Source organism: Dendrobates tinctorius, unplaced genomic scaffold, assembly GCF_039654945.1.
Source record: "Dendrobates tinctorius isolate UK_male_01 unplaced genomic scaffold, ASM3965494v1 ptg000043l, whole genome shotgun sequence".
Lineage (NCBI taxonomy): Eukaryota > Metazoa > Chordata > Amphibia > Anura > Dendrobatidae > Dendrobates > Dendrobates tinctorius.
This window is the reverse complement of record NW_027361711.1, coordinates 1,933,332-1,946,766: the sequence shown is the minus strand read 5'-3', so window position 1 is coordinate 1,946,766 and position 13,435 is coordinate 1,933,332. Positions and strand designations below refer to the sequence as shown.

General features: G+C 44.3%; 1 protein-coding gene across 3 annotated transcripts in view; it reads right to left on the bottom strand.

Annotated features, from left to right (window-relative positions):
- The window catches only part of LOC141088918 (putative tetratricopeptide repeat protein 41), a 146,274-nt gene that overhangs the window by 41,137 nt on the left and 91,702 nt on the right, over window positions 1–13,435 (bottom strand). For all 3 annotated transcript variants that reach the window (XM_073575153.1, XM_073575154.1, XM_073575152.1), the window contains exons 12-13: window positions 2,409–2,559; window positions 516–665 (exon numbers count right to left, since the gene is read on the bottom strand). In XM_073575153.1, coding sequence (XP_073431254.1) covers window positions 516–665; window positions 2,409–2,559 — 301 coding nt within the window. The remainder of the gene's footprint in view (window positions 1–515; window positions 666–2,408; window positions 2,560–13,435) is intronic.

Sequence of the window (13,435 nt, the reverse complement as noted above, 5' to 3'; positions counted from 1 at the left end):
AATATTCTATAAAGCCCAGCCGCAGTCTGGGTTCCACAGGAGCGCCATCATGGCAGACATGAAGGCCTTCAGCAGGCTCCAAGCTGCCTTGGCAACCCATCGGCAACCGGAGATCACAATGTAGGTGGCCCGATGAGTCCATTGAATTGGGCACCCCTAGGACCTCGTACTTTAAATACCATCATCAGAGACTGACACAACCAGCAGCTGCCTGGTATGGTGCGACTCAGCTCATTAGCCCACTCCAAACACAAGCTCCTAACATGTGCTGGAAACTTTCCTCTTCCATTTTGAAAATAAAGGTCTGCAGCATTGATTTAGAAGTTTTTCTATGTTGGGAACACCTCCTCAAAGGAAAACAAAAATTTCTATGCAATATAGTGTTATTTTTACCTTCCAAACCAATGGAATCTGCTATGAAGGTTCCTATTATTGCCTCAGATGAAAATGTGAACATGGTCTAGAAATGTTTCTTTCACACTCACAGCTCAGTACAGCAAACACCAATATCTTACTAGTTACTGGATCCTAAATTAAATTGTACGTCTGCGATGTACTCCTGGATTTCTCCACACAAGATGTGATTCTTGCCGTACAGCTTGCGTCTGATCTCCAAACAATCGACCAGATATTTTTCTGATTCAGAAATGTGCCCAATACAAAGCCTAAAGGATAAATATCTGGGTATAAAAAAACAGGTCTTTGATGCAAAACATGAATACGTAATTCCTCGAAATAACAAGTCATCCTCTATCCAGCAATAGGACCCCCAGCGAGATCATGATTGTGGCTCTGGAACATGAGATCCTGGTTCTGCAGAGCCTAGACCTAAATGGAGGGAGTCTCTGATCCAATGTCTATGGGAATGCGGGAAATAGCCAAGTATGGCTCATTCAAGACAGCGCTGTTCTGGGGTTCCATAGTTACATTATTAGGATTGCTGGGGGTCCTGACAGTTGGGTCTTGAGTATTCAGCAGATTATCCACTACCCATAGGATGGGTAAAGGGTAACATTTTGGGGTGAATAACTCTTTGAAAAATATATGTCATGTACAATACAGTTTCATTTAACCCTTTTAAGTCCTGACTTGGATATTTTGTTTCTACAGCCTATATTGCTGTCATATCATATTCCTGGCTTAGAGAAAAGTTTTGGGCATCGTGTAATAAAGCAAATTACAAAGGTGATTAGAGTGTAAAGATAGTTAGAAAATACATTTTAGGTGCCGGACCACCCCTTTATGTGGGATGGTACAAATTTGTATGTTATTTCACAGAAGTAAAAAGAAGGCAGTAACGGGGCCTTCAGCAGGCATCTGTCCGCCTGTGAAGATGTTTGGGACTCTGCAATCATGACTTGAGGGTTGGAAAGGCACCTCAATGGATGCCTGGGCAGGATTATGCATTTTCAAAGGTCTGTCAAAAATTGAAAATGGCATTTAAGGGGTTAAACAGAGGTGATGGAAGCTAGCTCCAGTCACTGTTATTAGAAGGGGATGCTAGCTGTATAACTCAGCCAGCGGCTGCTCCATACGCCTGCACCTTACATAGGACATATTGTTACATACTAGGATGGGAAGAAGTTAAAGGGAGTCTGTCATAAACTGACAGTATAAACTAAGCATACAGCCTTGTATGGGATATAGCCACTAGAACAATCACACAAGTAGTTTTATAATTGCTGCCTCCGTTCTCCAGAAAATGTAGCTTGGTCCAATATGCCAATTAGATGCTCAGTGCCACCATAGCCTGGCCAAGAGTTTCAGTGCTGCAATCCCCCCACAGGATTTACATGCCTGCCTCCTGGTGATTAATAGGGCTGGAACAAGCTTTCAATGCAGGCAAACCGGCCTGTCACTCATTAGTGAGGGAGGGAGACACATGCAAACCCTGTGGGGAAGACAGTGCCCAGAGCCCCTTGCCCAAGCCATGGCTGCACCGAGCACCCTAATTTGCATGTTTGATCAAACTTTCGTTTTTGGAGAACGGAGGCAGCGCGAAAGGTGCGATTTTTCCCGGAGCTATATCACCTAAAAGGCTAAATGTCTAGTTTTTACAGTCAGTGTGAGCTGATGGTTTCCCTTTAGTAGGGTCTGTTATTTTTTAAAAGTTTACTTTATCCTTCTTTAAAGCAGTTTTGTGCATAACGCAAAGGCAAAACAAACAGCGAGCATACGATAAGTGTGTGATGAACTGTAGGCCATTTTATAGTAGTTACCCACTCAGATTTGACATCACTACATCAGAGAATATCAAGGGCTTTGTCTTATCTACAGGCATGTAGGTTCCCGTTATAGTGAGTGCATGATGCATCTGTAATGAATATTCTGTAATATTTACTGTATAATGGTGCAAAGTTTTATTGTCCCCTCAGTTAGGTGGAATCGTATTAGGAAAATGAGCTTACTTGTAAAGACCTTGACAAAGTGTTAGCACGGCTTGTTCATAAGGCCCTGTTATGTGGGACTGGAGCTGTACTGTAGGGTTTTTAAGTGTCTTACTTCGCTCTTCATAGCCCAGTTTAGCTTCCAAAGTTGCTTTTAAGCACAACAGCTTACCTAAAGAGTGAGACACGGGAACAAAATACAGCTCTAATTTATGTCATTACATGCAAAAAAGAATGTTAAGACTAATCACGTGATTCATCAAGTCATTTTCCATGTATCGGGCACGTAAATTCTAGATACAGTGCTATGTCAAAGTTTGTGCACCCCTGGTCAAAAGTTAAGCAAGTTGAAGATGAAATGATCTCTAATAGGGCTAAAGTTATAGATGGCACATTTCCTATGTATTTTAGGCAAAATATATATGCATTTTAATCTTTTACATTTTAAAAATGACAAAGAGGAATTTGGGCCAATGCAAAAGTTTGTGCACCCTTGGAAATTTGTTTGCTCAGATGACTTTGACCAACGTATTTTCTTAATTCGCCTGTTATGGTTATGGCCTGTTCACCATCATCATTAGGAAAGGTCAGGTGATGCAAATTTCTCAGCTTTATGAAACCCAGCCTCAACTAACCTTGTGCCAATAACAGCAGCCATGGGTTCTTCTAAGCAGTTGTGTAGATGTGCAGATGTGTTTAAAAAAAAAAGTTCCTGTCCCGAGATCATGTTATAAATGTGCCCCAGTGTAATGGCTGTGTCCGACCATGCAAAAACAGGTCGTAAAGACCACAGCTACTGGCCAGAGGAGGAAGCATAAGACTTTACAAACATTACAGCAGGGAATCACAGCCAATTCATTCTCTCTTTGAAGTAAAATATTGTTTAAAAATAAGCAGTGAAATGTTTTACTCCCAACAAGAGTCAACTGCAATCCCATGCTGCAATGTGTATATACTCTCTTTTGCTTTCTCCCCTGCCCAGGAGCTGTGGTATATCCGACCTATTCCTGCACAGCCAGACATAGCCTTTACACTGGGGCACATTTATATCTCGGGACAGGGCCATTTTTTTTTTTTTAAACACATCGAATTGTGGAACATATTATTATACCAAGATCTATGTCATGATCCCAGTGCAGGTTTTTGAGCTGCACGTCAGGGGTTAATGTCTGGAGCTCAGTGCAGGTTTTGACCTGCACACCTGGGGTTAATGATTGTGGCCTCTCTTTGGTTCTGGGAGAGCTTCTTAAACCCCTGGGAAGCTCCAATCCCTGTCAGTTATACTTTTGCCTTTGGCCGAGTGTGCTGACCTCTGTGTGCCTGTGCCTGTTCGTTGTTATAGCTTGTTTATATGGTTCTGACCCGGTTCTGTTTCCCGTTGTGAGTTTGCCTGTTGATTCTGCACTTCGCTACCCTCCCTGTGTATGACTTATTGCCTGTGATCTGACTACTCTCTGCTCACCCCTCCTGTACCTCGCAGCTATCTCTGTGTATGACTCATTGGCTACGTCCTGACTATCCTCCCTGTCTATGCCCCTTGGTAACTTTGTCTCGCAGTTACCCTGCTAGGAGTTCTCTTGCAGCTCCTAGCTCTCTGGAGTTTAGGCCACGCCCCCAGCAGTCACGTGCTTCAGGTCCTGCTGTTCTGAAGTATGCACCTACTTGGCTGCTGCCCGCTCCACAGGTATCTTTGAGCACAGTTCGCTTTACTCAGGACACGCACACTGGCTCAGTGAGCAAGTGCAATGCGGTGTTCCTGACAATCTATTGATCAAAATATATATTTTATTTGTGGCAAAACCCCTTTAACAGGAACCGTTGGAGGTCAAGATAACATCTGGAAGACCTAGCAAAATTTCAGAGAGAGCTGCTGCTTGTAGGATTGCTAGAGAGGCAAATCAAAACCCCCGTTTGACTGAAAAAGACCTTAATGAAGATTTTGAAGACTTTGGAGTTGCCGTGCATTGTTCTACTGTTCAGAGACACCTGCATAATTATGGCCTTCATGGAAAAGTCCTCAGAAGAAATCCTCTCCTGTGTCCTCACCATAAAATTCAGCGTCAGGAGTATGCAAAAGCACATCTAAACAAGCATGACGCATTTTGAAAACAAGTCCTGTGGACTGATGAGGGGTTAAAATAGAACTCTTTGGTCACAATGATCAAAGTTATGTGTGGAGAGAAAAAAAGGGCACAGAATTTCAGTTAAAGAACATCTCACCAACCATTAAGCATGGGGGTGGAATAATCATGCTTTGGGGTTGTGTTGCAGCCAATGGCACGGGAGAACATTTCACGGTTAAAGGGAAGAATAGATTCAATGAAATTTCAATAAATTCTTGATGCAAACAAAACACGATCTGTAAAAAAGCTGAAGTTGAAAAGAGGATGGCTTCTACAAATGGATAATGATCCTAAACACAGGCTAAAATCCACAATAGACTACCTCAAAAGGCGCAAGCTGAAGGTTTTACAATGGCCCTCACAGTCCCCTGATCTGAACTTCATTGAAAATCTGTGGCTAGACCTCAAAATAGAAGTGAATGCAAGATGACCCTGGAATCTTACAGAACTGGAATAATATTTCAAGGCAGAATGGATGAAAATCCCTCAAACAAGAATTAAAAGTCTCTAAGCTGGCTATAAAAAGCATTTACAAGCTGTTATACTTGCAAAAGGGGGTGCTACTATGCAGTGTCGTAACTACAAAGTTATGGGCCCCGGTGCAAACTTTCAAATGAGGCCCCCCATGCCAAAATACACGAACATCTCCGCTCGGTACACCTCGTACACACACACGGCTCCGCTCGGTACACCTCGTACACGCGCGGCTCCGCTTCACACACCTCGCACACGCGCGGCTCGGCTCCGCACACCTCGCACACGCGCGGCTCGGCTCCGCACACCTCGCACACGCGCGGCTCCGCGCATCCAAGGAGCTGATGCATCTGCAACTTGCATTGGTACAACTTGATGTGCCTAGGTATACATTATATAATATGATCATGTCTTGTTGAGCTCTCTGTTCAATGAATCGACACACGCGATTTATACGAGATCTTATTGTTGTACCCTCTGTGTATGACCACGCTGTGCTAAGTTCTGTGTTCAATGAATGGACGCACGCATCTCATCGACATAGCATGCATGTGGGCTCCTATTGCTGCGCTCTCTATGTATAGATAAGTTGTACAATACCCTTTTCATATATACAAAAACAGCGCCTTGCTTGCTAAAAGGTTATTTCTATGTTTCTTCATGCCTATGACTGACCAAATTAGGCTGTATGCCTATCATAACTTTTGCGCCATATGAGCCTTAGGTGTTCTTGTTCATGCGAAATAATGATTCTTGCTGCTATACGTTTGTGTCTGAGTTGACATAGAAGGACACTTATATATACTCTTTTTTGGATGTCTTATATGTAAATGATCTGTACCTCCTTTTCTTAAACACACATATACGTTTGTTGTTGCGGATAAAAGGTTCAATGGGTTCTTTACATGCGCTCGCATATATGACATTCATTATATACTTTTACAATAACTGTTGGAGCTTATGGGCACCGATAGCTTTAGTTTTTCTTTTTTGTTTTTTCTTTTGTGACGCACACATTGCGCGTTGTTGCTGACCCAGGAGTAGTGTGACTTTGCTATTCACTGTATGTACGTACCACCTGTGTGTCCAGAGTATTGTGCCAAAAACAACTGTGTACCTGTATACATTTCCCCTTTTGCAGGCGCAGCGTCTTCTCTATCATAATGTTTTCTCTATCATAATGTTAAAATATTCCACCTAGTCACAAATAGATCTGTGCCTTGTTTAAAATCTCTGTTTAAAATCTGTGTTTAAAATCTGCATTTTATGAGTCCAAGCTTGCGCAGTACGTTTCTATATAATATAGTATCTTATTGTTCTACTTCTGTACACATAAGAAGTCCGCCCTCTCTTCAGAATAACTGACGCATGCGCACTAAACATTTGGATTGAACTTTATTGCTGCGCCTCTTAAGTATACAAGATGGCCACGGCGTTTTGCTTTAGATCTGTGTCCATGGTACCGACGCATGCGCAGTAAGCGTTTGAACAGAACTTTATTGCTGCATACTCTGTTCATACAAGATAGCCGCGGCCAGCGTTCACCATGTGCAACATTGCATGCCCAGAATGCCGACTCTCTCTCTTTCCTCCCTCTTGCAGGTGAGCCACATATGAATTATTTAGTAAGGGTATATAGAGGTTCAGAACGCCAACGCAGCATGCTAATTTCTCCCTGAGGAAGCCACCTTTGTGTGGCGATACGCGTGGGATCTCATCCCACACTCTGGTTCTCTTTATCCCTTAAGCGCTGCTGGCTTCACTGCTTTATTTTGGGACATACCATTGTCCTTAAAATTTCATCAAAATTTTATCAAATCTTCATCAGCTTTCCTGCATGTGCTTCCACACATTTGTCTTGATTTATTACAAATCTTTTTTCATCATGAATGCTGTTGGACCTATTTTGGTATTATATATCTACCTTTAACCTGGTTGCTAGACCTTTTTTTGCATATACCCTTTTGCTTGCATGAGATTAATATAGGTTCAGGTGGTGTGTTTATTTATGTACATTTACCTTGCAGATATACATGCTCAAGCTAGTTATCTCTATTGGTACAGCGCCTCTTTGAGAACCATGCGTGGTTTTCCATAACCTTTATATTAGGGTTTGGTATTGCTTTGAGCCTTGTTTGCATACATGAGATGCAATTTTAAATGTTTTTACTCTGTGTGTGTTCTGTTCTGTCATTTATATATCTCTTTTTTGGTCAATAATAAAGTTCTACTTTTTTAATATACGTATGTATTATTTTCTGTGCAATTGAGGTGTTCCCTCTCCATGGGCTTGCTCTTTTTTATTGTTCTACTACTATATTCCCTTTGCATACCCTGGTGAACCCTCTTGCCCTTATATATATTCATATATATTGTTAGTGGTGCCCTCCATTTGCCCTTTACGCTCTGCTCCATACACCTCGCACACGCGCGGCTCTGCTCCATACACCTCGCACACGCGCGGCTCTGCTCCATACACCTCGCACACGCGCGGCTCTGCTCCATACACCTCGCACACGCGCGGCTCTGCTCCATACACCTCGCACACGCGCGGCTCTGCTCTGTCCAAAATTGGACACACGCGTCTCCGCTCCGTCCACAATTGTACACACATGGCTCCGCTACATCCACACTGTAAACCCCTCCTGACCCCACACATAAACTTACCCTCATCCAGCACTATGACAACCAGCACAGCACAGTCCTGCATACACTGAGGTCCCTGATCATGTGACCCCTGACTCCTCCCCTCCTGTGACCTCATCACAGGTCCTGTGCACACATTAGAGAACAGCCTGGCGATGTCACTGCAGGCTGTGGGGGGCTGCGGTGGGTCTCTGCGGCGGGTCTCTGCGGTAGGGCGAGGATGGGGTGCATGGGGGGGGCATGGTGGCTCAGTGCAGTGCGGGAAAAATAGACTCCCGGGCGGGAAGCGAGTGGGGGGGGTCAAAAACAGGACTGTCCCCCGAGAATCGAGACGGTTGGGAGATCCTGCCGGGCCCCTGACTCCCCCCCGGGCCCGATCGCAGTGGCAACTGTTGAGACCGTGGTAGTTACGCCCCTGGTACTAGGTACTAACCATCCAGGGTGCCCAAAATTTGGACAAACTTATTTTCCATTTTGTAATTTTTGAAATGTAAAAGATGAAAATGTACTTTTTTGGCTAAAATACAAAGGAATTGTGCCACTTTAGGCCTTTTAGAGATCATTTCATCTTCAATTTGCTTAACTGATCACGATAACACTAATTTCGACCTGGGAGCTCAAACTTTTACATGACAATGTATGTTTGCAGAGGAGTATTCGGGGGGGGGGGGGGGGGGGGGGCAGCCAGGGCGGTTGCCCCGAGCCTAGCCAGCAGGGGGCGCAGTCGGGCCGCCTAATGCAGCGGTCCGCAGTGTCTACCCCCGGCGGCAGCGTTCTGCCGCTCCCCGTCCTTTGAGTCGGCTGTTCTCTCTGACGGCTGTCGAGCTGACAGCCAGCGCAGAGAAGGAGGCCGCGCCGGCTCCCAGGCAGCAATTGTACTTGGCGTCTATACAGACGCCAGTACAATTGAAGCTCTGACCGCCGGGTCAGAGCGATGTCAGCAGCGTGATCAGGTCATGTGATCATGCTGCGGACGTCACTCCCCGGCGCCCAAAGCAAACGCTGGTGGTAAGTGTGCTCCACTGTGGAGCTGAAGAACCACCAAAGATGGGGGGGAGTTAATGAGTGGAGATGGGGGTTAATGTGTGGGGGTTAATGAGTGGAGATGAGTGTTAATATGGGGATTGGGGTTAATGAGTGGGGGGTTAATGAGTGGAGATGGGGGTTAATATGTGGGGGTTAATGAGTCGAGATGGGGATTAATGTGGGGATGGGAGTTAATGTGTGGGGGTTAATGAGTGGAGATGGGGGTTAATGAGTGGAGGGGTTAATGAGTGGAGATGGGGGTTAATGTGTGGGGATTAATGAGTGGAGATGGGGGTTAATGTGTGGGAGGTTAATGAGTGGGGATGGGGGTTAATGTGTGGGGGTTAATGAGTGGAGATGAGTGTTAATATGGGGATTGGGGTTAATGAGTGGGGGGTTAATGAGTGGAGATGGGGGTTAATATGTGGGGGTTAATGAGTCGAGATGGGGATTAATGTGGGGATGGGAGTTAATGTGTGGGGGTTAATGAGTGGAGATGGGGGTTAATGAGTGGAGGGGTTAATGAGTGGAGATGGGGGTTAATGTGTGGGGATTAATGAGTGGAGATGGGGGTTAATGTGTGGGAGGTTAATGAGTGGGGATGGGGGTTAATGTGTGGGGATTAATGAGTGGAGATGGGGGTTAATGTGTGGGAGGCTAATGAGTGGGGATGGGGGTTAATGAGTGGGGATGGGGATTAATGTGTGGGGATGGGGATTTGGAGTGGGGGCTACATAATGAGTGGGGGTACATAATGTGTGGGGGGATTTGGGAGTAGGGACGAGGGTTATTGAGTGGGGATGGGGGATACTTAATGTGGGGGGATTTGGAGTGGGGATGGGGAATTTAATGTGTGTGGGGGTATTTGGAGTGGGGATGGGGGTACTTAATGTGTGTGGGGGATTTGGGATGGGGGGATTTGGAGTGGGGATGGGATTCAATGTGTGTGGGGAGATTTGAGGACACAAAATGAAGAGTATGTATGTATGAGGGCATGTATGAAGAATACTGTAGAGAACGGGGTGCTCACTGCCAATTTAGGTGCTCAGAGGTAAAAGACATATATCGTACAGTAGAAAAACCTCGGCACACAAAATTTATGAAATATAATGCTCAACTTTATAAGACTAAAGCAATTCTGATAAAGTTATTTCAATACATATATGTTGATACAAAGAAAGTACCTCAGATTACCACCACAGAGATAAACAGTATTGTATGAGGAAACAGTATGGGGAATGGGTGCAGACAGTAACGGGTGTGAACGGGTAAATGTACGTGGACACAGTATGAGTAGTGATGGGGAAAAAAGTAAGTGGACACAGTATGGGGAGTCAGGGGTATCTGTGAGCAGACAGTATAGAGAGTGAGGGGGTAAATATATGAGGAGACAGTATGGTGAACAGGGGTATGTTAGAGGAGACAGTATGAGGAGGGAGGGGAATAGTGTGAGGCCACAGTATCTTGCAGATATTTTTATTTAGGAGCATTATAATGACACTTCTATCTTTAAGGGCATCGTGTGGAGATTTGCTGCAGAAGACCGGAGAAGATGGACATCTGCAGAGATGAGATGTGGATGAGAAAACTCATCATGGGGTCTGGACAAGAAAAAGAAAAGGAGAACGACTCCAGAGATGACGTCATCTATAAGGTACCTGGATGTAAATGTTATTTGTGATACTGACTTATTCTCATGTTTTTATTTATGTTAGGAACATTAAATGGGTTCTCCTGGTTTGTGCTGAGTCTGCAGTCATTCCATGTGACTGCAGACTTCTGAATTCTCACAGTGCTCACTGAACGCTGTGAGGATTCTCTCGTGCCGGTAATTTACATACATGCGGTCACATGCTGACTAGACTCGCGTGGCCTCACTCAATGAAAATGAACACAAAGAGGCCGGGCACGTCTAGTAGGAATGTGGCCATAAGTATATAAATCACATGCTTGTGCTGACTTGACTGTACATCGGCAAGGGAGAATCCTAAAAGTGTGCAGTGCATTCGTTGTGAGAATTCAGTCATCACATGGACACTTCACTCATATGCGATTTTCACAGTTATGGTCTTGTGACAACGAGCTTCTCATCCTGCTTTCAGTTTTTTACTGAACATTGAGAGCATTAGGGAGAGCAGCTTGTGGGTACTTGGCTAAGTGTGCAAGTCACATATGTACTTGGGTGGGGGGGGGGCGGGGAGCCGAACCAAATTCTTGCCCGGGTGCCAGAAAGCCTAGATACGCCTCTGTATGTTTGCACATTTTTTACAAGTCTTATGTGGGTTTCTTCAAGGTTGGTTTGGTATAACATGACTAAGTTATTCAATACAAACACATTTGCTAATAGGGGCATTTCCATATTGGCAAATGAACACTCATATTACACTGGCATTCAAAGCCTTTTCTAATGAATTTATTAAAAAATGGTCAACATAGCATAAAAAGGGAATACCTCATCAATCCATATATGTTGCTGTCAGTTTCCATTTGCAGCTACAGAAATTGTGCCCCAAAACAGGAACCTACTGCAGCCCATCACTGACGGAGGGAAGTTACAGCTACAGCCATTGATTGGCTGATCGAGTTATTTTCTGTGTATTAAAAGTGGGTGCAATCTGTGAAGTGAGTATCATTGCTTATGTTTATGTACTGTAATTCAAACCATTTTTAACCAAAAAACATTAGCGGGTTGAGTACTATTTCATTTAGTGTAAGGTACTGAATCCCCTTGAAAGCCCGTTTTTATGAGAATTTCCCCATCTATTACTGGAAAGTCAGATGGCCGTATAATTCAGACAAGGATAGCAACACAATGCTTGGACTGGCACCGGGCTCTCCTGACACCAGCGTGACAGCTGCAAGAAAATACCGATAGCCAGTCTGAACATCCTCATCCGAGTAATATGGCCATTTGACTATCCCCTAAGGCCTCCTTCACATGTAGAATCATAGTGTCATGGGGATACAGCGGCAAATAGGAGCCAGAAGATCACAGCGTCTGAGTACACAAACTCCTGCACTGATTAGAACTGCTTTACCATCCTATTAAACAATGCAGGTTTTCCTATTTTTGCAAGGGTTAATCAGTTCAGTTGATCTTTTGGAGTTCTCCATCCTGAATAGTTTCAGCTGTTCTGTGTTGGCTATTCCCCTCTAGTATATATGCTCCACTGGCACTTGGGAGTTGCTAGTGATAGGTTTTCAACTTCCTGGTTTGGAGTTGAAGGACAAGTTCAGTGTTTGGAGTAGGCGATTGGAGAGTTTTTCAGGAGATTTCTGCGTGTTTATCTTTGGTTTGTGCCTCCTATACATCCCCTGCTTCCCACTCTGTTGTTTCGTAAGTGTATTTGTATGATAGTAGTTTTCTTTTATCTCTGTATGTTTTCCCATGTCTGTCTAGTTAGTGTTTCCAATACACTTCTACCTCACACCTCTTTGGGTTGGGGAGGGAACAGATAAGGGTAAGACAGCAAAAAAAGGTACGAGACCCTGGCGTCTCCATAATCCGGGGTAATCCGGGAGACAGGGATAGCCTAGGGCACCCCTAGTCCAAGGGATCAGATGCTAGAGTTGGTAAGGGACCTCCAAAGTCATTGTGTCCAACGCCCTGCTCAATGCAGGATTCACAAAATCATCTTATACAGATGTCTGTCCAGTTTCTGTTTGAAGATTTCCATTGAAGGAGAACTCGCCACCACTCCCTTTCAGTTTCATTCTAATGCTTCTCATGTTTCCATCTGCAAATGAGAATAAGGATGTTCCCTTTACATTGTGACATCCCTTCAGATATTTGTAGATAGCTATTAAGTCTCCTCTTAGCCTTATTTTTTACAAGGAGCCTTTTTTTCAAGCTAAACCTTCCCAGATCCTTTACCTGTTCCTCATAGGACTTAATTTACAGTCTGCTTACCATCCTGGTAGCTCTTCTCTGAACTTGCTCCAGTTTTGCAATGTCTTTTTTAAAATATGATGCCCAGAACTGGAAAAAGTATCCCAGTTGAGGTCTGACCAAGGAGGAGTAGAGGGGGTAATGACTTCACGTGATCTAGACTCTATGCTTCTCTTAATACATCCTAGAACTGTGTTTGCCTTTTTTGCTCTTGATTAAACTCGGTTGACTCATGTGCAGTCTGTGATTTATTAATATACCCAGCAGTGGCGTAACTACAAAGTTATGGGCCCCGGTGCAAACTTTCAAATGGGGCCCCCCGATGCCAAAATATTTTCCACCCAAATTCACATTTTCCCTATTCATTTTGCACACTATAGTTTTGTGGCAATAAAAAACATATGATTGTCAATGTAGACGCACCTGAATCAGGATGCCTGTGTCCAATATGCATGCTGGTTTCATGCTGCGCATGCTCGGAGCCCCATTTCTTTTTTCTTTCACGTTCACCAGTCTCCCTCCCCTCTCCTCTGCCCCTGAAGTCAGAATTTCACATTTCCAACCAAATCCTGATCAGGATGCACCATGCTTTTGCAGAAAAAATCCAGATACAGATAAATCACTAACACTGGCTAACCTTAGAATAGGTCAGCAATATCTGATCAGTGGGGGTGCGACACCTAGCACCCCTGCCAGTCAGCTGTTCTTGGTGCCAGCCGGAACTGCTGCCTTACAGAGCTGTTCTGTCTACTATTTACTGCTCATGGCCAGCTACTGCACATTTTCCCCCTATTCAAATCAAATACACTATAGAGCCTCATCATGTATCATCAGTGTGCACTTCACTGTGCACTATAGAGCCTCATCATGTATCATCAGTGTGCACTTCA